This window comes from Homalodisca vitripennis, chromosome 4 (genome assembly GCF_021130785.1).
Source record: "Homalodisca vitripennis isolate AUS2020 chromosome 4, UT_GWSS_2.1, whole genome shotgun sequence".
NCBI lineage: Eukaryota > Metazoa > Arthropoda > Insecta > Hemiptera > Cicadellidae > Homalodisca > Homalodisca vitripennis.
This window is the reverse complement of record NC_060210.1, coordinates 99,861,933-99,888,317: the sequence shown is the minus strand read 5'-3', so window position 1 is coordinate 99,888,317 and position 26,385 is coordinate 99,861,933. Positions and strand designations below refer to the sequence as shown.

The window sequence follows — 26,385 nt, the reverse complement described above, 5'->3', positions numbered from 1 at the left end:
TCCCTTTTAGAGGTGCAGTAAAACAAAAGATTTTGCATACAGAATTTACAAAAGTCATTATTGGTTCATAACTAAAAACATTAAGTGTTCAAAGGCAATGGAAGATATAGTTCTCCAAAATGCCCACTCATATGATTTCTCGAATGCAAGCAACATTGTCTTGCACTAGACATGGAGGGATAAACTTTCAATGTCTTCAACTTGTATAGCTGTAAGACCTCCAAGAAAATGCTCACACCATATTTTGTGCATTGTTTTCTTATCATTATCTTCTCTCTATATGCTCCTAACAACTTCAAGCATCTTCTCAGATGGTGATTTCTACAACAAAACACACAATTTGATGTTGGCACGCTGCTTTAAAGAAAACATCTGACTGATAAATATAATTCTTTTTGAGAAATAACTTGTAGTTTTATACGGGATTGTTCTTACGTTACCGGTTTGGATTTCAGTGACCGACCCCATTAAGAATGAATTATACAGAGATTAAAACTTGTAAATTATATAAAGATTATTTATTCTTTTGGAAAATATATTTGTCAATTAAAAATAATGTACTTATTTTACTATAATTGTTGAATACAGTCACTAACTCATATTGTTTAAAAGATAGTGGTAAAAGTGATGAATTAATTTTGTGAATTATAAAAATTATATTAGTATAAATAATTTCATTTTTCTCTATAACATTCTTAAGGAAATTTATATAAAAGCACAAATTCGACCAATTTGCAAATTACTGTTTAATATTCCTATACTTTAATCTAACTATAGGCTATAAACTTAATAATAATAACTTATTAAATGTTTCAGAATTTTGAAAATGTCATTATTACGTAGTTCCCCTTTTCTGAACCATCTCCATTTTAATTCAACAATACATTGATCACCATACTTATTTTGAGAAACAATACATTTTATAATAAATATTTTCTTTACTAGCACATACCCGTGACTTCGCCTGCAATTACTATGCAACATTCCGTGTATTTCTTTGAACAGCTACCACGATTTCAGTAAACTACTTTATATCAATGTAGAGCAACTCCAAAGTCAAAGTTCATAGCTTTCTTAGTGAATGCACTTGTGATATACTACGATAGGTTTCTATGATATTTTTAAAATGGATTTAGTCATACATCATGCATCACGTAACCATATTTTTCAATGTTCATGAATGAGAGGACCAGAGGTTAAGCAAAATTGCGAGTAATTCTTATTTCATGTTTTGTATTTCTAGTTCAAATTAATTATATTTAAAACAAAATTGGAGTGTACTATTGTGCCCCGAGAAACAATATAAATAAGAATAAAAACTAAATCAACATCAATAATACTTACACATTTCAATACTTACATTATTAGTATAGGAGCTAGCAACGTTTTCTAGAGATAATTTCAGGTCAGCTGATTTTTTGATATACTGTCTTTCTTGCTCTTTCGGTTAGAGTCTGGGCTATCTGGCTGGCGGTAGTGGTTGCGTTTATTAATGCGCATCTTGCCTGCACAGGTAAAAATCCTGGAGTTTAAAAGAATTTTATTATGCGTAATTTTAATTTTTTTCCCTTTAGATAGATCTACCAGACATTATTTTTTTATTGCAGACATTTTTACTGTTGTTAATTATGTGCCATACGCGATAATTATATTTTTTTTTTATAAAAAATTCAAAAGTATTTTAGAATGTCTGTTATTTTTATATTATGTTATTTAAACTAAAATAATCTAAAATTAATTTGCCAGACGTTAATTCGATTGTTAAATATTAAATATATATAAAAATGTAATGAAAAGTATTGCGGTATGATGCTTGTGGTTCGGAGAGAGACAGTTTGAAGTGCAAGAGAGACAGAAAGCGACGGCAGCGCTTTGGCATATGGACAACAATACATGGCGTCAGTCTAAAGTCACATGTTTGTGTTGTGGTTTGTTTTATTTGTGATGTTTATTTATTAACTTCGCTACAATGGGCCAGTGGTACAATGAAATGTGTTTTCTGTAAAGGACATAAAGGTAAAATAATTCTTTTCGTGATTGATAAATTGAAGAAGTGCCAGGAAGTTTTGAATATACGTTTGAAATATAAATTAAAGTACAGTGACATTGAACTGCCTACTGAAATAAATGAGACAGATGGATACCACAGACAATGTTATAGCAGTTTTACAGCTTTAATGGCAAAAATACCGTGATTTCATCGACTGAAATAGATAGTACCAGTAAATCTATTCCCACATAATTTGTCATCAAAACACTCCAGCAAATATCAGTGATTACTATTACGAGTAACACAAACAGTGAAATAGTAAGTGAGATTGCTGCTTCAAGTTTAATTCATCAGACAACATCCATGATTTTGATTGAGTTTAAATAAAAAATAATACCGGAAGATGCTCGTGAAAATGTAAATAATCATTGTATGTCAGGGACATCCTAACCAAGTTTTAACGATGAGGTACTTTCAGAGGATGCAGCTGTAAGTTTAGATAGTCAGGAGAATGCTTGGAGATATTGCTTCCAGCTCTCTTAGCAATTTGAGTATCAACGAAAATAACGTTTTGTGATGATTATCCTGACGCAAATATTGAATGTGTTGAGGCAGGTCGACAATTCAAAAATTTTTGTTTTTATTGTGAGAAAGATCGTAAACAAAATAAAGGAAAACAACAAAATCTTCATTCATCAAAAGATGCAAAACTTTATCAAAAAATTACTGAGTGGATGGAGAAACTTAATAATGATGTGTTGTTACAAAAAATTTAACGATTTAAAATCTACAAATAGACCAATTTTTTATCATCATTCGTGTGAACTAAATTATTTAAATGAGTATAATAAAGTAGTTTCAGACATTCCATTATACTTCTTGGCATAAAAATCGTAATATCCATAAAGAAATTTTCAATCATATTGCTATCAGCAATAAACGAAGAGGTTTTAATGAAAAAAAATTGTGTATCGCTATCATTCTCTTTGTGATATGTACAATAATGAGTTGAATTATGAGGAGAAATTTCAGCCTCAGACAGATATAAGTTTAATAAACTAATCATTATCTGGAAGAAAAAATACAAAAATATTTCAAGAAAAATATCAAAATTATATCGAAGCAAAAGGAAAAAATTATTATTCATAAGGATTGTAGTTTATTAGAAGATGATCTAACAAAACTTGAAGAAAACGACCTTATTGATAAAGTTCGCGTTAATATTACAAATACAATTTTGAAAATTGAAAAATCAAAATTTACCATCAAAAATTAAAACAAATGACTTGATTACTGGTGAATGCGTGATTCCTGATAAATTAGATCCATTCTTCAAAGCATTTATTGGAGGTAAAGATATTAGACGCAGAGATGGTTTAAATTGTAGTAGATTGAGTTCTTCAATGGCTGCTGATGCAATTTTTTTTGTGTTAGTAAATGGTACCGTTAAACCATCCAAACACATTACTCTTGGCAATGACTATAAAAAGTCTCACAAGTAGTAAGAAAATAATAAATATTTTAAATAGATTTGGACATTGCTGTAACTATACTACTCTAGAAGAATTGGAAACAGAAGCAACTATCTCATCAGTACATCGAACACAGTTTGTCCTCCAGACATCATTTTAAATCCCTCACTATGTACTGGTGTAGCTTTTGATAATTTTGATAGATACGTTGATACCTTGAATGGAAAAGAAACTTTGCATGATACTGTGGGAATTCAATATACCAAAACATTGATAATAATTCACATGCTCAACTAAATCAAGCTAATGATAATTCAGAAGATTTATTACCAACAGAACCATCACAAAAAAGAAAACGATCGTTGACAGACTTCACTCCCGACATAATTCCTTATGGTAAGCGATTAAAGATGGCAGGTCGCTTAACACCGGTCGAAATTGATCGATCATCACCATCACCTGAAAATGTTTCATCTTTACAAACCATTGATCTGTTACATTTGCTATCATATGTTTTTCGTGTGTGCCAAATACACCATCTTGGACAGGATTTTAATGGCAGAATGATAGAAGACAATACTCCAAAACAGAAAGTATCATATCTTACTTCTATTAATTTATCACCAACAAATGTATCAGTGGTCGCGTTTACAATGGAACAAGCACAAACTAGTTGGTAAAGAATGTGGTCAAAACTTATGTACAGGTCACATACGATATTTAGCAATTGCTAAAATAGCTTATAAAATTCAAGCAACAGGAAGGTCTCAAGTTTAGTAATCTGTTTATACATCTTGGATCGTTTCATTTAATGATGGCTTTTTTTAAAGCTGTCGGTACTTTCATCGATGAGTGTGGATTATCCCACATGATGATTGAAAGTAAAAATCATTGCTTCAGGGTCTGTAAATGGAATTAATTGAGGGTAAACACTTTAATCGTTGCAAACGTTCTACATCCGTTGATGGCATTAAGCTTACAGATGTTACATTTTGATCCAATTTTTGAAAAGTAAGAATGCTGAATATGATTTTGTAAAAGGACAAATTTATGAAGATCTTTTAGAATATCAGGAGAAAAAATTTTCCTTCTCATTCATCAACGGACACTGATTTATTACCTAATGAAATGTTATCGCAACTGCTCAATTCATACAAGAAATACGTAGCAAAGACCAGGCAAGGTACCCATGGAAAAACAGCACAGTTCTACATGATCTACATTCAGTTGATTAGTTATTACATAAATCTTTCGAGAAGTATACGTATGGGTGACTTTCAAATGTTTACGCACGTAATTCCAAAAATGACGAACTTGTTTTTTATTGTAAATCAACCTAACTACGCTCGTTATTGTGTAAAATATTCAGATTATTTAAAATAATGTTGATAAAACCCACCCTGGGACTACAAGATGATTTTAATAAAGGATGTTTTGGAGTCAAAAGAACTGATAAGCCATTTTCACGAATACCAATAGATCTTACACTGGAGCAAATCGATAAATGCTGATGCAGCTAAATGACTGAGCGGAATTGCTCACTTTACTAATTCTTTAGCTGCACGTCAACGCTGGACCAAAAGTCACAGCATAAAGAGCAGCGTTAATATCACGTCTTGGATGTTTGTGGCTTAAGATACTTTACAAGATGTTACGGCAGAATTTACAACCGAACAGAATTAAAATCTATGGAAAACAAATTGCTGATTTTATTGAAATTCTCGATAAAAATTGCAATCCATTTGATCCAAAATTAGACAAAGAAAATCTATACAACATTGCTACTTCAAAGCCTGCTTCTCCTGACGTTACTGATTTTTTACTAAATATTGAAGAGAATGGTGAGACTCTAAGAAAACAATTTATCAGTGAATGCATTGAAGATGGGAATAGATTTGATAAACCAATAACAAAAATAAAGTTTTTAATTTTGCTGAGGTGCGAAGAAAAAGAAGTTGACTTTAGGAAATAAAGTCGTTGAGTTGCGAATGCAAGAGATCTATTTGGTAGAATGCTGGGGATTTCTCTGGCTCACAAGGTTCACATTGAGAAGGTTTTGACATTCCCACTCACCCCTATGCCAACATCAATGTGTCACCCAGATGGTTCAATCTGTAAAACTGATAAATCACAATTAGCAAAGCTCATCGAAAAAAAAATTGAGCAACACTATACATCAACAACCGTCATCTTTTGATGTTTGTCTTGTTGATGGTTTCTTTTTGTTGCATCTCATGAAAGATGTACCACAAACGTATGATGGTATATCTAAAAAGTTTATGAGTACCATCTCCCAAATGAAATCTATTCGTATTGACATTGTCTTTGACCAGTATTTCTCGCCGTCTATCAAAGATTTCGAAGTTCACGTCGAGAAGAAGCAACCAGTCCAGTATCAATTGGTCCAAATCAAGCTCGACCACACAATTTTGCAGCAGAACTTAAAAATATACAATTTAAAGAAGCTCTAGTAAACTTTTTTATAGATCACTGGGATAGTGAAGACATTGTACCTTTTATTGCTAATAAAAATATTTATGTAAGTTACAATAAATGTTATTCTTACAAGGTTTCAAATAACAAAAGTGATTAAAAACAAACTGAAGAATCATTATCATGTGAAGAACACGAAAGAAGCTGATTCTAGGATCATTTTTCATATTTGTCAAATCGATTTTGACGCTGAAGTTGTTATACGCTGTGTTCTGACTCTGATATTTTTAATTATACTTCTGGGGAAATATGGATCACTTAAACTCATCTTTAAAAAATCTGGATGGATATGGGCGTAGGAAATCATCAACGATACATAAAACGTCAATGAAATATACCAAAATACTTGGAGTATCTTTATGTAAAGCTTTGCCATGCTTCCACGCAATCACCGGGTGTGATTACACACCAGCATTTTTTAGAAAGGCAAAGTTAGACCCTTTAAAAATATTAGAGAAATCGAACGAATATCAATTAGCTTTTCAAAATATTATTACGGGTGACGAAGAAATACTTAAAACTACCTTTGTAACCCTTGAGAAGTTTATTTGTCAAATGTATGGAGTTAAAAATTCCTTCGAATGTTAATGATGTTCGATTTCATCTATTCTCAAGCACTTTTCAGTCAAAAAAATCCGATGAGAAATTTGAAAAAAAAAAATATCGTAACTTCGACTCATCCAGTTTGCCACCCTGTATAAAGCAGAATTGCTTCAACATTTATTAAGAGTTCGCTATGTGACTAAGCTATGGAGAAATGCTCACTTAAAACATCCAACATCTTTATCTCCAGTTGATTCCGGTTGGACCATCAACAATGATAAATATGATTTTATCTGGTTTGTCGGAGAGAGCAATTACCTTCCACAGTTTCAGATGTTATTATTTCAAAGTAAGTATAAAATAGAAATTTATCAATAAAAACTGAATTTTTGTATGAAAAACAAAAAGAATTAAAGAAAATTTAATTTCTTCTTTACAGATGATAGAGTATTGGAAGACAATGACAATTCCCAAGACGATGATCTAAATAATTCTGACAGTGACAGGGAAGATGATGATGATGATTATGAAGATGCCACCTTTTTTTGTGACACTATTACAGAATGAAAATCGTTATAATCGCTTTTTAAATAAAAGATGTAGTTTTTAAACCTTCTATGCTATGTTTTTAATTCCATTCTTTTCAATTTATACTTATTTTAATTTTGATGTTAAAATTTTTTCATCCCAAGTTGTATTTACAAGAACAAACGTAAGTAATGTATTTTTGCGATTATTTTCTGTCTCATTCTTAAAAATATTATGTTATTACACTAGCCTAAGCGTTGCCGTCGCTTTCTGTCTCTCTTGCACTTCAAAACTGTCTCTCTCCAACCACAAGCATCATACCGCAATACTTTTCATTACATTTTTATATATATTTAATATTTAACAATCGAAATTAACGTCTGGCAAATTAATTTTAGATTATTTTAGGTTTAAATAACATAATATAAAAATAACAGACATTCTAAAATACTTTGAATTTTTTATAAAAAAAAATATATTAATTTCGCGTATGGCACATAATTAACAACAGTAAAAATGTCTGGCAATAAAAAAAATAATGTCTGGTAGATCTATCTAAAGGGAAAAAAATTAAAATTACGCATAATAAAAATTCTTTTAAACTCCAGGATTTTTACCTGTGCAGGCAAGATGCGCATTAATAAACGCAACCACTACCACCAGCCAGATAGCCCGGACTCTAACCGAAAGAGCAAGAAAGAAAGCATATCAAAAAAAATCAGCTGACCTGGAATTTCTTGTTTTAGAAACGTTGCTAGCTCCCGTACTATTATGACAGTTGTCATCCGTATATAAAGATGATACACAATACAGTAAAGTACATGTTCTTGCTGCCCAATTTAGCATACCATTGTTCACAGTATTTTTCTATTTCACACTATTTCCTCAGTCCAGTGTAGAATTATGTCAGCATTTATATACCTAGTCAGTATCATATACCTTATTACTGAGAAATAGATGCTATGTCCTCTTGACAATTTTCTCTCATAAAAATTCCATTTAGAGTCTTGTGTTTTTTCTTTGTGATTCCACTTGCTATAATTAAGAGCTCACTGCACTCGCTAGTTATCCCAAAATTTTAGTCATGAAGTGAATGGTTAGTTGAATCAAGCTCATGCCGGTCCGTCTGATTTTAGTCCTTCAGCTATTGTAAATATGCCGTCCCACAATGTCTAAGGGAACCAAATTCAATACCTTACATGTATGCATTCCCAATTTAGTTCAATTAATTATAATCCTGAGTAAATTAATTTGTGTGTCTTGCGCCACGATGTTGTTATTTTTATTATACTTTTACTCTATAAATGTAAACAAATTGTTGGTTAAATTAACTAAATATACGATCACATAATAATATGCTGTCATAATATAATTTTTACACAGAAGAGTTGACTACATTTAACAGGCTCTTTCAATTCATGTTACTCAACTTTATAGACCAAGATGAGATTTTTTGCTGCTTTAGAGGCCAGTGGACCGTAGCCCGGAGTGATTTTTGAAATAAGATTAGGCCTATATACATCCCAGGAGGCCCTGAATGTCAATGTAAAATTTCAATAAAATCGGTTGAATAGTTTGTGCCTGAAAGCAAAACAAAGAAAAGCAAGGCACGTTGGCATTTATACCAGTGGTATTTTTTTCTATACCAGTGGTATTTTTAATCAAACATGTATAACTTAACATATAAAGACGTGTTAACACTTTTAAGGGGAAATGGTCTAAACCCATATGCAAATGTTTCATGACCTCTCCGGGAATTGAACCTGTGACCTCTTGGTCTGATCACAGCTCGTTGCTCTCCCACAGTGCAATTCTCAAGCAGACTCGCCATTTTTCACTGAGTAAATTTGAGGCTATATTTACAAAATATGTGTGAACAGCAGATCAGATGTCAACACAAGGTTGCCAATTTTATTTCCTAAAAGTTTCATAAAGATCAATTCAGCCGTTTTTTAGCAGTAGTAATTTGTCTCGTAACTTGTTGAATGACCCTCGTATAATGGCATTCTAATACATAGAAATTTCTATTTTTTTTAGTTGTTTGACTGGTTTTAAAAACAATTAAAATTATAGTAGCTTGAGACCTATAAAAAATAGAGCAAACTACACTTTAAATGTTTAAATTAGTTTAAAAACAAAATTGTATATAACTATTGTATAGGACTCCACTTATGTACATGCATACTATATAGGACCACGTAAAATATTTAAGTATAGTATGTCATTTAAAAATATATCTAATGCCCAAGAAGCGTTTTTGAAGAACAGTATTATTTTCGTTACTTAAATGACCTAGATAAACTATGCTTAGCTCTCATTGCTATTTTACACTACACCAACAACAGCTTTGAATGTCCTCCTCACAAACATAGAAACAAACATCAGCTGGTTGCAATAAAAGAAAAAAAGTAGTATATTATGCAGTTATGTCAAACAGAAACATTTAAAGTATGATAGGTAAGATTAGGGCTCACAGCCTATTCCGTGCTACTATATAGCAGACAACAGTACAACTCCATAATAAGTTTCATAGCGAGATAGTCTCGTCATAGCATGATTATAGTACAGCTATTTCCAATAGTAATCCTTACTCCCCTCTTTAAGTACTAATATATATTCTAGAATTTGAAACCTTTCTCTCAATAAATTTATTTGCAACTTTTTTTAATTCTATGGAACATTTTTGGACAATTTATTACACTTTATGCTATACATTATTAAAATCTACTGTATAAAACTAAGTGCCACTCCTAATAAAACTTTTTCAACGTCGTTCAATGGAGGAAATGATGTCATCATTCCAGGGTACGCCGGCGTACCCTGAGCATTGGGCATGAAAAACTTCATAGGCATACTCTGCGCACTATGTAATATCTATCACAAAAAATACACAGTAACTTGTTTTATCATAAACTGTATTTATTTCACAAATAAAATCAAGTCTTATTTACACTGTAGCCTAATATTTTTAACAAAAACACTATTTACAACCCCATCCAACCTTGCTTAGTCTGAAATCTACTGGGTGTAGAACTTGTCATAACAAGCCACTGGGCAAAGTCCTGGTTATCCTGGGCATTGAGCACAAAAATACGCTGTGTGCTTCTGTTTCCCCAAAGAAAGATACACTCTACAACGCTTTGGCTTTTGTCGTTCAACTCCTCTGCGATTAGTAGAAACAACAATGTTGTTTTAAAATTCAGTGGAGATATAGTTGGCAACACGTTTGTCTTTCCACTTTGCCATCATGATGTTGCAAACAACATCATGATGGCAAAGTCAACAAAAACAACATCAAAATGATGATGTTTCAACTAAGAGGTCCTAGAGATCCAGTGTACATGGTAAATTTCAGAATAAGACGTCCAGGCTCAGTCACAGAGTACGATTTCATGCCATATTTATGGCACTTGCCTTTTATGTATTGCCTAAATACTAGTCACCCATATCACAGTACCATTGCTTCATCCAAGGATAATTCCTGCCAGGGGTAGTAAATGGTATTCATTTTTCGATTGAAATGATCAATCAACAAATAGACATTTTGCAAGCGATCTTCATGCAAGTCCCAGCACATTAGCAGGAATATGCTCAAAGTGGATGCACCGTAAAATGAGTAAAAAACGATCACAACTAATGTTTTCACTAAAACTGAACATGGAGTTTGTTTTCCAGTAATCTTGAAGCCGGTTCAGTCTAATCGTACCTGTATGTAATAATAGGCCTATGAATCGTTTGAGTTCATCAATGGTTAACTCTTTCCAACAATGAACACGGGAATTCAGTTCAGTATTTGGCCCACAAAACAACTCAAAGGCATTTCGATTTGTATCAGATACAATAGCTTCCAGTAAGTCATCATCTAGTAATAAATAATACCAATGAATAGGTTTGTTTTCACCTGGAATAGGAACAAGAATTTTGTTTTGTTTATCAAATAGAATATTTCTTAGTGCAGGGCCTTGTGAGGATCAAGAGGGGTTGTACTCACGGGTTGTGTCATCATCAAAATCAGTGTCAGAGTCCATTTCACTCTCACCACTGCCACTGTCACTAATGAACTCAATGAACTCATTGTCTGGTTCACTGTCACTAAGCTCCCACTATAAATTTGTGAGTCACTCAGCATCGCCATTGTTGCGAAAAAAATCCCTGTAGTAGTTAAAACATGATTACTACGCCTCACTACATAGTAACAAACAGTATTACAATAAAAGCCACTATAAGCAACAATATCAGGAAACGAAGAGCTCCAAAATAAACAATGGACTTGCCCTACCACGCTCACGCACAAACGACCTTTTCCCGCCATAACTGTGGCCATAGTGAGCAATGTTGTTGGAAGTGCGAGATGTCCACCAGCGTACCCTCGCAGCTTTTTGGCGCACCCTGAGAAGTCAATGTATTAAAGACAATATGTCCCACAGTTTAGAATTATTTGTCCTGTGTATATATTTATTTTCAGCATTCATGGAATTATGGCAAAGGGAAATTATTCTTTGTTATACATGAGCAAATAAACATCTGATTTCCAATAAAATGACATAAAAATCTCAAATTTCAGAACAGTTTAGTTTTTGTACGTATTTAAGTTAAGAGTATGTGACATTTATATTGTTTGCTTACTACACGATAGAATTTTCTTATACTTAAATTATTAAATTCTCAAAATTAAATGTTTATTTTTGTGGGGAGGGTAATAATTTGTTACCCAAACTGAATCACTTTTAAGGAACTTTAAATTATTTAGTATTTTTTAAGAGGCTAATTTAGTTTTCTAAGTTACATGGTTAAAAACGCTATTAATAAATCATCTTAGTAAAATTGTAAGAATTTTGTTGAAAATTAATTATAATGCCTTAAACAGTTTTTAGGCATTTCAAGAAGTTTAAACATTCAACTAAAAATGTTATCTTTTGAATTGTGTACCATTTATAATCAAATAACAAATCATTTACATTTTCCTTTGTTCAAAGAATTTATAAAATTGCCCATTATAAAAGTTAAATTTAGGTTTAGTCTACTTCAGAAATTTTTTCAAAGTCTTCGAATAAAGTTCTCACAATTGAATATTTTAGTTAAAAATAAACAATTTTGAAGATTATTCTTTTTATAACAAATAATATTGGCTAAAAAAGACAGTTGAATTCGTAAATCTTGTTTTTAAAATTATCTATCACTCAAAACCTTACAACTAAAACTTATGTGCGAATAAAATTGTTCAAGGCTTGTTTTAATGCAGCCATCATATAAGTTGTCTTAAGAAATCATCATCAACAATTACCGGTATCATCATGTAGTTGTTTCGGACATAAAAATGTTAAGAAGTGTTGTGATATAACAATGACAAATGTCCGAAAACTTATTATCCTTTCAAAACTTCCACCGCCAATAACAAACTATAAGCAAAGAATGTGTTTTCATATTTTAGTCTTACCTGTGGAACACCATTAGCTATTTGCAGTTGAATTAATTCTTTCTTGACAGCATTTATTTCATTTTTTATTTTGTTATTTTCATCTTGCAACTCCTTTATTTTAGTAACTGTATACTTTTCATGCACAAGGGACATCAACTGTTTTACCTAAAACCAAGCAAAACTTTTATATTTTCATAACAAACACTTCAGAAGGAATAACAAATTTAATGTGTAAAAAAAGTGACCCTTACTAGAATTTTATTATCTATGTTAGTCTCTATACAATTTGATACAACTAATATATCCAATTATTATAATCTAAAACGTCCTAAAGCACTTAGACTTATATTATACATTCAACAATCACACAATTGCATCATTCTTCCCTCCTTGAATATTTTATAAATAATTTGTCTACATTTGTTTACTATATAACATATTAAGTGTAACTGAAAATATGACATTGTCAGTTTTTTTATGTTCTTGTGTCCGTGTAGAGTATGAAAGGGAACTGGGCTCTTTAAAACTGAAAAAATTATCTCATTAAATTAATAAAAGTCATATAGACTAATGAATTTTTGTACACTTACATGTTACCAAGGTAACAAGTTACTGGACCGTAATATCTCAATACGTTACTTTGTAATAGGTTATTGACAAAAAAAGTTTTTCATCTCTAGCGGCCATTACTCAAATACTAAAAACATTATTTCTTTGTTTGAACTAATTTGGAACAATAAAATCAAACAAAATTAAGTACGTTATAGACTTTTATGATTCTATTATAGTGGAACTATATTATTATATGTAAAAGAATTAGTCTACGCACTTTAGATAGTAAAAAATAACACAACTTTATTTATACTAAGTTTGAGCAGTGCAATGCTTACAAATTTTACATGACAGGGTAAAAATGACTGACAGCATTTAAATCCTTTAATTGATAGTTGATTTGATTATTCAAATGTTTTACACTTATCATACTGCAGCCCAGGGATTTTTAAGCCCTCCCCCCCCCCCCCGCGCAGGAGGAGTTGAAAAATTCGAAAATTCCCAGTTGTTATTCCAGAAAAGAGGTATCAATTTACATTAACGTGACCATGGAAAGGTATGTTCAATTTTTTTTCCTGAAAACAATATTCAAGAAAAAATTCGTCGGCAACGAAAATCAAAGGAGCTACGAATTTTTTAAATCCTCTGAAAACTCAGTTTTTGACAGTTTCCTATAACTCCCCGTCTGCTCAGACTCAGTATAGGCCTAGCCAGATTTTAAAAACCGATTATCATACCAACAACGAGAAATTATTGTACTTTCATATAAAATAATCGTACCAAACACATTTAATAAAAAAGTATGTTATGTTCGTATAATAAATTATGTTATAATTAATATTTGGTTTGTTACTTGTATAAATTTGTCAAAAATCTCTCATGGTACGATAATAACTACCCATCGTGTATCTTACTGGCGCATAAAATTAATGAAATTATCGTACCTCTGGCAACAGTATCCATATTTGACAGTTTGGTATTACTCCGTGCCTTCTCAAATATAGAAGGGAGGCCATTTTGAACTACTGTTGTTCCTCCGCGTCTATTCTTAACCTCCTAGTTCAGTAGTGGGAAAACTGTACCCACCTGAACATTAAGGTAAGTGATAAGTTACTGAAATGATGCTGACTAATACGTTAATCCTGTCAACGATACCTGCCCGCTGCGCACTGCTTGCTCTTTTAGAACAAAAATTAACTCAAGCTTGCAAAGGTCGAATCCCAGATCATGTGATGCCCCTGCTCCTTAACGCAATAATGTCCGAAAGGCATCAATATAATACAATAATATACTTTCCCCCCAGTTCATATGCACTTGTGATAATAATACTTGGCTATAAATGCCCAGCCCATGAAAAAAAGTCCATCTTCCATGGTCACGCTAATGTAAATAAATACCAAAATAGATATTGAAAAGGGTTTTAGAACAAATTTGGTCAAAATCAGGCAACTTTAATAAAAGGAGAACAAGGTAACCCCCCTGAGAAAGGGGTGTCTGGGGATGAAATGTATACCATATATTTCATGGAAACACAACTGCGACATTTTAAAAATATTTTACTATAGTAAATGGGCTAACCTCCAGAGTCTGGGAATCACCCCATCTAACAGTGACACTATCATACTAAAACATACCTCTGCTTTCAAATGAGTGATCAAATGCTCACTATCATTGACATTATCATGTAACAAGTGAAGATCAGTAGCTGCGGACATCTTATATAGAAACCCTTTGCTGATTCCAAAACTAAACAATCTACTACAAATTAACATCTACTTCTAAGCGTTTTCACTTTTAATTGAGTTTAAATACTTTTAACCACTGATAAACTTCCTTACAATAAATAGGCCTATGAAGTTATTGAACTTAAAGTATAAACACGGCACACACACACAGCAGAGCACTATTGTTAGTAGCACACTGTTCAGTGTTCACGCTAAATCTCACAGACCACAGATTAGCTGTTGCGCGTTTTCGTTCTGAGTATAGGTTAGGAAGTAGATTGTTATAAATATATACCGATACCGGTGTCCAGTTTTACACTACATACTAGTTAGAACCGTTGCTCGACTATATAATGTATATATTTCATTAATTTATTGGAATATAAAATAATAATACTGGTATAACAGTTATTATTGTAATTAGACTCTAAACAAAATAATTAACAGCTGGCCCTAATTCTGATTCTAACTGATAATGAGTGACCGGCAGGGATCCAATCCATGCCCCCGCGGTCTGAATAGAACGCTGTTTAAAATGGGATGTTAAATCATATCATTTATTGCCATAAAAACAATTTCTTGAGCATTTGCAATACTAACAATAAGGTTCTGAGATTGTAGTATACGTATCGCATATTCAAACTATTCTAGATATACAAACAAAAATAATACTGTCTGAAAAAACTAGTATTACATATAAGTACTAAATTAATAAATTAGTTAATAAATTAATTTACACTGTAAAATTATTTGTCATAGAATATTTATTTTAACATGCATAGGAAATAATTCATGGGTAGATCTTTCTTCAAGAAGGCTAGGTGAGAGTTTAGTGTTATGTTTGTTAGTTTCTGAGCTCATAAATAATAGGTGTAGATGAAAGTTTAATTAGAAAGTTTGGAATCTGAAACTGATATCCAGCTCAAAACTTATCAATAAGAACAAATTCGAAGAGCTGTATTTGAAACTCTATCCATGGTATTCATGCCAAGTAGCGTACACAACCAGCTCTTAATACATAGAGCAGATATCATGCATTCTTTCCACTTCCGATAGGACAAAATGTCAGAAGAGGCAGTTGAAGCTACTCAAAGTTTTCCGCAAACTCGCATGGTATTTTATCTGTACCATGCACGAAAACATCAAGCTCGTTTTTATGAACCTGTAGTGATCTTATGAACAGAACGATTCTCAAGCCGACCCTAACATAGCATTGAAGAGAAGTGTTGAAAGGAGAAATAAAAAAATCCGTCGATAGCGACAAAGAGCTTCATCAGTATTGTTTATCATCAGAAACCGAATAAAACATTTGGAAATTAGAAGTGATGATGAGTCAAATTAAACCTGTTATACTTATTTGTGTGTGTGTGTGTGTGTGTGTGTGTGTGTGTGTGTGTGTGTGTGTGTGTGTGTGTGTGTGTGTGTGTGTGTGTGTCATTTATTTGTATAATAAAAGCAATTATAAAAGTATGTAATTATACTATCTCTTAGAAGTTCTGTTTCACTCTAATGCTCAACTACTTGGCGGCTTATATGCTTTCAATGCCCCCTGGTTATTTTTTTATCCAGTAACATCTGGATCTAACCTAGCCAGTGTGGTAATAAGTTGTTTACTGGAGTAACTGAAAGCCTTGTGAAGAAAATAGATCGTAAAAATAATGTTTTTTTCCAATATCCCTATTTGCTCGGTGCGCTGTGCGGCGTTGCTTTCTCATTTCTCGTGTTTAAGTTTACTGTTCCCAGACACAACTATAGATCACGTCAGCTTTTCTCCTATTATTTCTTTCGAACTAATTTGGACACATGTTCACCTCTTAAAGCAATTATTTACTGTTTAATTTAATTATTATAATAATTTTGGATATTGTTCCATTAGGAGAATGTGTTATGTATGAGGTTTTGTATTAGTGTGGATGTTGATTGTTGTATGGTGGTTTTGCAAAGCTATTGTTCATGTTCATTGTGATTATTCTAGTTGGCTTCTTTGTGTGTTTAGTAGTTACTATTTTTCATATTTTATAACTTATTGTTCATTATAATATATAATTACTATGTGACATCATTCACTTCTCAGTTAGTTGATAACAGTGGAATTTTGTTACTTAGGTACTTTGCTTTACTTTACTTAGGTATTATTAGTTAAGGGCTCATGTGGGCAAGCTTGATATTGGACCTAATATGTTTTGCCAACATGTCAATTGGTATGTACCTTAATGCTGCTTTGTCATTGGAATTAACCTGTTTTGTATAATTTTGAAATGCAATAAATAAACTGTTGTCGTCAAATGGCTCCTGTCTGAATTTGAAGTCTAAAAGATTCGTTTTTGGTGTTAACAACCAGACAATTTCCAACAAACTATTAAAGTATAAAGGCAAATTTAATTCAATAAAGCCATTAACCTCTGCGTTTTTTATCATCGAGAGAAACTCATCTTAAAAGGAGTTTATTTGCATTATTAGTGAAGTTTTTCATGTCTTTTATGGATACAAAATAAGAATTGGTTCTAAAACGGACCCCTGATTTTCTGGGGACTCCCATTTTATCATCTACATGGTTAGAATGTTATTTTTACAAAAATCATGACTGCCAACAAAACTTATTTCTACTCTAAGAGTTTATCCTGTTAGGCAAGAAGAAAAGTTAATCATGATATAACTTCTGACGTCTACGAAGTTTATGTAAAAGATAAAGAATGTCAACTGAGCCAAAAGCTTTACTTAGGTCAAAATATAGACCTAAGGCAACAACAAGAGCGTCAACTACTTTGTCCATTAAACAAAACATTACATTACGTGTAGGCTGCTTTTTTGTTTTAGGAATCCAACTGGTTTGGAAACAGAATCTTATTTAGGTAATAAAGATAGAAATCTATTTGATATTATTGTAATCAGCTTAGGCAGTTATGAATGAATCGAAATGGGTCTAATGACACGCCGTTTCAGGCCCAAATGCTTTAGAAGTTTTTTCACAACATCCACTTTCAAAATAAAAAGAAATGAGCCACATCTTAATCAAACCAATCGATTATTACGTTAGCTGCCATGCTGAATTTGGGTGATTGCCAATTTTTTAAACTATTTTAATCTAATAGATCGTATTCATTTAGTGGTTATTACATATCACTGACACCTAATATACCCTAATAACGTATTTATATATTTAAATAAAAAAGGTCAGATATGGCCGGCCAATTTTATTTTGTTTTTATTTTCCACTGAAAATGCTCCTGCCGGTCAGATATGGTCGGCAGGGTTAGACTGTCAAAATTTTTCTACTCTGCGAGGTTGGCACTAACTGACGGCCACCCCACTACTCTGACTAACGTTCCCGCCAATTTGACGTGTTTTCTGTTTACTTTTCTGCTACTGATCATTCATTACACAGGCAAGAGGCAACATCGTTGCAGGTAGTTTCCAGATGGAAAGATAAACGAGACGTATGCATGCTTTCTCCTCTGCATGGCGTTGATTTTATTGATACAGGTAAAAAGGGCAAACAACATAGGCCTATTATGAAACTACACGTTGTAGATGATTACAACAATGCTAAGATGGGGATAGATGTATCCGACCAAATGTCTTCGTACAATACTGCTGTACGAAAATCCATGAGGTGGTACCACAAGGTGGCCGAGGAGCTTCTACTCGGTACAGCAATGGTTAACTCCTGGTTAGCATATGCAGACAAAGTCAAGCCAAGACCAACAGCTAGTGGACGACTTAAAAAGTACAGTATTTCTATAACTGCTTTCAAGGAGAAGGTAGCAATTGCTTTGATGAGCCTAAAAGAAGATGAAGTTGTTCCACCTGTAAGGGTTATGGGACATCATTACTTGACCGTCTCAGAAACCTTTGTCAGCGAGGGAAAAACGAGACACAGAGTGAGAAAAATTTGTAAAATATGTTACAAGAAAACAGTAACAGAGTTTGGGCGTAAGGGGGCAAAGAACTTAAAAAAAAGTGAACACTTTCTATGACCAATGTGAGTACAAACCATACTTGTGTAAAATCTGTTTCAAAGAAGTACATATTAAAATGATGTAACTGACTTTTCTGTGAAAGCACATGGCTATAAAATAACGTTATTGTTCGTTCATTTTACTAATAATAAGTAAATTTAGCTAAGTACTATTTAGATTTACTTGTAAAATAAAATTTAAAACAACTTCATAATAATAAATTTTACCCACAATTTTTATACGAGTACTACCTAGGATACAGGTTATGGTAAGTATAGATTTATTTATAGCTTATTTCTTATAAAACAAATTAATTTTATAATACCAGTTGTATAGTTCCACATAAACAGTTTTCTGTAATATTTTAAAATACACATTGAGCGTAAAAATAATTGCCGGCTATATCTGGTCGGCAGAAATACGCAAACATTGTTGAATTTCAAGCCAGCACTGTTGTACATTCACAAAGCACTAGAATAAAACATCATGGTTATCTGTATAGCACATCCCTAACAGACTGCTATCAGTTTAGTTTGAGACCAATAGATCGCAAACTAGTAGCCAGTTCTAGTCTATCAAACATAACATTGCATTCCACCACTGTCGGCCAGATATGGTCGGCACAGTTCTGTTACTACCATCATTGTGCCAGCCAAATGTAGTCGGCGCGGCAGCTAACGTGTTATATGAACCAGCGACCATTCAGACATGGTAAAATCTTTTTTTAAACAGCTTATTTGTCTGTACTCACTGAAGGACTCGCTTAAATTACAATAATCTATACCTCTATCAAGCCTGTAAGACGATTTGGAATATAACAAAGAGGTCCAATAAAACAAGACTAATTAGGAGTGTTCGAAACAGTACACTGGGCTTTAATTTCCCCCTAAAGTAACAACAACATAAATGAAGACATTAGCTTTATCTATAGAATTTTCAACAATATCACCATTTTAATCAACAAATTTCTCACTGAAATATGTTTGTGGAGAAACTACACAATAACTACTATTGTCCTCAGATAATTATTTTCCACATCGGCTTTGACTTCGATTTTGCATTATTTATCACTCTAATATCTTTTCAGATCTAGCTATGCTTATAGAGGATCTATGCTATATTTTTATTGTTATGTATAGATTGTTTTTTATCGTCTAAGGAATAAAGTTTCTTAAAATCTTTAAACGAGACAAAGATAATTTGAAAAGGTATGGTAATAAATTTGAATTTCCCAGGCGGCAAATACTTAAGAGCGGCAATATTTACAAGGAAATACATTTAATCTATACAAAAACTCAACTTTACAAAATATTGTTTTTTTTATGAGTAATGTAATGACAAAACCACATATATATGTAACAAATATATAAAAACAGGAATTATTATTGACTTATTTCTTATTGACTTATGTTACAAAAATTGGGTGGAATTTGGCAAGAAGCAGTGTAGCAGTGTGTACAGCTTACCGCAGAAGCAGTGTGCAGCCTACAGCTTACCGCAGAAGCAATATGTACATCTTACCGCGGACGGCCACAATCACTACGGAAAGCAAGCAACGTATTTCTTTCGAATCTGTAACATCCATCGGGTCATATACCCATTTGAAGCATTCAGAAGAAACACGTGGTTTTAGACGGTCTAAGACTGTTCAACCATTTCCATTCTCATCTGATTATCCCTTCAAGGATTCACTTCACAAAGTACATGAACTTAGTTTTGACTTAAACCTAGATAACCGAGCTTTATGGAACGTTGAAATCTATGAACAAATGAAAAAAGTTTATTCTAACCTAACAAAACCTACAAGAAACTGTTGTAACGTCATGTCACGACGTTTATATCGGCAAATACTACATTTTCCTGTGTGCTACTAAATTATGCATGGTGATTGTTTTAAAGGGATTGGCTATTGTGTTCAAAATCTACAGGCCGTGCGTTCCGCGTGCCTTAATTGCTGCTATATGTTATAGCCTGAAAATAGACGAACGCCTTTTATTCCGAAGGTGTTAATTATTAGAAGAATTCTTTTGAGAAGGCATACTAGAAGCTGAACGAACAATAAAATTATGATTGTGTATTGATTTATAAAAAAATAACGCGTCCAACGTTGCGTATGCTTGTTTGACTATAGCGCGACGTATGTCAAAAACGGCCATACTCCAGTCCCTCAAAAACCAGTAACTGCAACTTCCATGAGAAACGTTGATTTCGGGGAAAATGTTTTTCATCATTAAAAAATGTATACCTATACTATGTTACTACCTTAATTAATTTACAAATCGTTCACAAATGTAATAATATTACAATTTTGAGAATATCGCATTTAATGCAAAGTAGATTATTTATTGTGATTTCATACTAGAACTCAATATATCTTTTAGTGTGTTTGTTACAAAACTGATTCAGTATTTATATGTCTTAAACTTACAGGTCGTTAGGGCAGAAATCGCTGACGTAAAAAGGTCATTAGATCTTGTTTGCATCTATGACTTGTGCGATTATGGCATATTACTAATTTATGTTATAAGAGTTGCTTCCGTATGACTTATCGTGTGTTATTTCTGTAATTCTCGCATATCACACTTAGTTTACAGTTGGTATGTATAGGGTACTTTATTTCAATGATTTCTACACATTTTTTTTGTTCTTACAACAATTTAAATGCTTTTGTCTATTTATCTCATTCTGTGATTATTGTTTAGTGAATATAATCAATAGAAGTAATCAGCATGAATGCAGAAATTTTACAGATCTGCTGAAAATTATGAAATTAGAAGAAAGGTAATGTAGCCTCAGTGTTGTTCAACCGATGGACTATTGAAGTCCTCTGTCGGCTTAAGTGCGTACACTCTTGAAGTGATGCAGAAACCAGTCTTGAGAGGGAGTTATGCTTCGGCTGGTGGGTTTGATTCCCACTCACTAGCTTAATACACTAATGGTACACATCTATTTCCCAAATCTAGTTTTGTGGCAGCTGCCCAAACTGCTACTTAGAAACACACTAAAAGGCAATACTTTTAGGCTAAAACTGCCATTTGCCACTCATTTTAGTTTATTACTTGGCTCATACATTTTATTGCTTTAACAGGCTGTAGTTTCCATGTTTCAAATATGTGAATAAACTAGTATATTATTAAGAATAAAGTGGAAATATCTTACCGGTCAGTAGTAGGTTCACCCAATCCTTAGTGGGCCTGTGTACACAACAGAAATAAACTTGTGCAACAATTAAACAACAAAATTAACAACTGGTACTGGAGTCCAAACCAAATGCCTCTTGAAGTATGAATGTCTAGAGATGGGCTAAATCAGTAGGAACCTGTAACGTTCTGATACCGTTACTCAGCGATACTGAGTTCAAATACTGGATATTTGAAATCAGTATTTCCATACTGATAACGTTTTAAATACCTACTAGAAAGTCTAAATCAGTATTTGTAATGTTTTAAATACTGGATACTTGAAATCAGTATTGAACATAGTTTTGTCAATGCTTTGATGTAATTAATAGTATTCAAAAGTACAACAAAATTATGTACAAAATGTATAAACATATTTGATTATGTATTATTAAAAAGTGTATACTTTTTGAGATGCAATTAATGAATTGTACGATAAATTGAACTTCTGCCTCTTTGAATAGAGTCAAATGTGCTGTTTAATGAGTGAGTTAATGTTACAGTGAGTATTCTTTAAGGTTATGTACGTAAAATTCTATTTTATAAGTAATTTACTTCTCTAGTGCATTTTTTGTACATTAACATAGTTTTGTATTACTAAAAAAATTAAGTAAGCTCTAATTTGAATTAAAAGCATAAAATATCTAATCATAGTTTACATAGTTAAACACTTTTTATATATAAACTATTTAGTTTTCTTTGAAAAAAATATATTTATTACTCAATAACTAACTCAAGAATATCACACTGACACCGGGGTTGAAGTGATTTAGACTGCGAAAAAGCAATATTTGGCAGTTTGAGCGTCATGATGATGGGTATTTATTTTGTAGTTGTCACCCTCAAATCAGTATTCGGCATCAGTGAGGATATGAGTACTTCAGGACTAGTACAGTAATCAGTACGAGAAAATATCTGTATCGTGTAACCATATGGATTACTACATACAAAGTATCTGTCATCAGTACTTTTGTTTCTCAGTAACCGTTACAGATACTGGAAAAAAGTAACCGTTACAAAGTAATGAAATACCGTCTCACCTCTATGACTGTCTTAGGTCTCATTGGTAGCAGCGATACTAGTACCGTAAATAAAGACTAGAAACAGCAACTAAACTATTTTTACGCATCAGCTTTTCAAAATGACAATCAATACCTAATTATGCAACAAAAGTTATTGAAATTGCATTCTCATTACATTCATATATTTACCGTTTTATTAGGAATTATCACCTAAACAATAAATTAAAAATCTCAATCTGAGACTATTGAGATGATTATTTGTTTTTTGTTAGTGTTGGTGCCAATGAGAATATGATACAACAGAGAAGGCTGTTCCTTTGATTTCCTAGTTAAAGAATACATTACCAGTTTATATAATTTTTATTCTAGATTGCACCAGTGGTGAATAAACCATCTAATGCATTGAAAATAATTTTTAAACAGTGTTATAAAACCCACCTTGATGAACAAAACTGTGAATGTTTTGCTCATAAGGTTATCAAAACTGATCGTCTCCCTTAACTATGTTACTGTAGTTAAAGAAAAAGCAAAGGGATGATACACTCTTCCCCTTATATTAGAAGTAACATACAAGTGACGAAAGTTTATGTATTTTGACTAAAGTAGTCATTTTAAGCTTAAGTATGCACATATTTTCTTGATCAGGGTAAAACTCAATGTTACATATAACACCAGAAATATTGTAGACCACAAATAAACACTTTAAATGAAAGTAGGATTCCAAAACACACATATATGTTTATTTTCTTGGTCAGTGTAACAATAAACTCAACTGTGGAACCATAATTAAATTAGAGCAGAAGTGAATTTAATCGTTTATGTCCGACTCTTTGGACAGCAGTAACTTTTCAGTTGTACATAAGATATATATATATATATATATATATATTTCCTTTATCAGGACAAAAAAGTAAACTATCACTTTGGCACCTTGAAAATTTAAGACAAAGAGTAAATTAAAAGAGCTGAAAGTACACACTTTTTAATTGAAGTTGCTTTTTGATGGTATATATTTTCTTGACCGGGGCACAAGTCAAACTCAACTGTGGTACTTGAAATACCTTAGATAGAAAATTAATCTAAACTAATATAATCGAGATTTATATGTATATATTTATTCAAACAACAAAACATGAAAACAGAACCAGTCATAATTTTATTTACATTTTGAATCCCTCAACTATGGATACTGAAATAATATGTAACTGATACATCTATTTATGTTTACAAAATTGTAGGGTTCCATCATATTACATAAAAAATGCTTTCACTAAGAAAGCTCTAGCTTTGATTTTGAAGATTGCATGTGAAGCCTCGGGTAACACCTAGTTTTCCAAAGTATATATATATATATATATATATATGTGTGTGTGTGTGTGTGTGTGTGTGTGTGTGTGTGTGTTTAGTGAGATGTTGCAAACACAAAGGTTCCTAGTTTCAGTTTTCAATTAGATTGCAGACCATTGGGCACATATATTATTAACATTTTATTATAATATCCTACCAGTGGATTACTGTTATTCACATTCTTTCAAATACAGTAATAATTTTCATATCTGGCTTGTCCAAACAGACAAACTAACAAGAGCCAAGTAAAGTTAAATGTACCCAACCAAAGACTTAAAAATTATAAGATACAACTATACTGACGAACTAGTAATTACTTTATTATTCATCCTTCAAATTCAACTTCAAGTTGTATGTACTCCATCTGGAGAAAGGCACGTTGTTAACTAAGGGGTAGTTACAACTACATTTTATTCGCATCAAACCTAGTTATAACTTTAATAGTTAAGCAATAGCCACAACTACATTTTGTTCACTTGGCCCAATAAATCCAATCAAGCACTTGCTATAGCTATGAATTTTATTTCAATGCATTACATGTTGGTTGTCACATTGTTCTTTAAATTTTGTTTTACTTGTTTATGTATTATAACCAAATAATATTTATTAAATATACAATTTGTTGCTTAGTACAATTTTATTAATATACTTTTTGTTACTTTAAATGAACTAATTTATTGAATAAAATCAATTAAGTTACGCAATCATTAGGTTTTCAACCTATCTTTACATTTAACCCGCCATCAGATTTGTCTACCTGATTCACGCCAGTAGGCTCCTGTATAGCTGGCATCTAACATTTGACATCTGACAACTTAATCGCTTAATATTAAACTGTTTACTATTAAAACAATTTTTGTTCCCATTTTAGTGGTTTGTTATATTGATGTTACAATGTATGTATACATATATACATACACACTGAAAAGCATATTTATTATAAAATATTCATATTAAATATATATCAAGTTCATTACAAATAATGTTAAGATAACACAAAAATGTGCAACAAGTTACATGTCAATATAGCTGAGTCTGCACAGATTACTCGTCTATGGTGGAAATGCATGTGTTTCATTTGTGTACAGTTGATACATTGTGTTCTATACAATAATATGGATCTTCTGCAGTTTTCACATTTGTAGGGTGTAAATTTGTTGTTCCGCACTGGATTGTAAAAACATTTTGGATTTCTCCCAACTCTTCTAAAGCATCTATCCAACTTAAAATGATACTTTCATCAACAGGTCCTTCCATTATAAAAATACAATTTTTAACTAATAAATAATCAGAAAACACAAATAAAATAATATTAAAACGTATGACGACAACAAACCACTCTGACACAAAAACACAAACATTAATAGGCTTGCACGAAGACAGTATCTAACAGTAAGACTGGCACTATCCGTCTTGTGACACTCTTCAATTCCCCCCTCCCCACCCTTCAGCCTACCCATAAAATATACTATTAACATTGTAACATGTTCCTAATATAGTCACGCTCAGGTGACAGGAATAACTATTATAAAAACTTTCTTATGTAAGACTAATTTTGTTAGATGGCATCTAACAAGGAGCCTGATGGCGGGTTAATAGCTGAATTGACTACTTGTTGATTTTATTTAGTAACGGTTTTACTGAAACTTATTTTAAAGCCATGTCTTAACTAGATTTAAAAGTTTGCAAAGTTTGAATGTTATACCTTTATTCAGTTTAAGGATATCACTTTTTTCTAAATAATATGAACAGATAGATGGTAAACTAAGCAAGATATAACCAAACTTTAGATGAAATTCTTACTTATTTTGACCTGAAAATCATATATTAAGATTGTTAAAGAAATGTTTGGACCCTGTATGTAAATTTATTAACATATAATAATCTCTAGTAAAGTAAATAGAGCATGCAATAATAAAGATACTTGCTTTGGATACTTACAGAATTGAGTAAACTTGTTTTTAAAACACTTGCAAATACTACAGCAACTACAATATAAGTCATACTTAATCCCAACACTGTCTAACAGGTCAACGAAACAAACATTAATGTATAATTTTACATCAGATTAAATGGTGCAACTGATAAGCACACAACTCATATGCTTTCAATAGTGTTCACACTAAATTAAATTTAGGGATTTAATAAGTTTTTTTG

General features: G+C 32.1%; 1 protein-coding gene across 4 annotated transcripts in view; it reads right to left on the bottom strand.

Annotated features, from left to right (window-relative positions):
* LOC124359836 (aminoacyl tRNA synthase complex-interacting multifunctional protein 1) overlaps positions 1-26,300 on the bottom strand; it is a 35,604-nt gene extending 9,304 nt beyond the window's left edge. Inside the window, exons 1-3 of one of the 4 annotated variants that reach the window (XM_046812914.1) lie at positions 26,170-26,240; positions 21,840-21,874; positions 12,464-12,610 (exon numbers count right to left, since the gene is read on the bottom strand). In XM_046812914.1, the coding sequence (XP_046668870.1) occupies positions 12,464-12,598 (135 nt within the window). In that variant the 5' untranslated portion in view covers positions 12,599-12,610; positions 21,840-21,874; positions 26,170-26,240. Of the gene's footprint in view, positions 1-12,463; positions 12,611-14,631; positions 14,939-21,839; positions 21,875-26,169 lie in introns of those variants that run through there. The other 3 variants (XM_046812912.1, XM_046812911.1, XM_046812915.1) reach the window with 3 other exon arrangements.
* Positions 26,301-26,385: the final 85 nt, after the last annotated feature.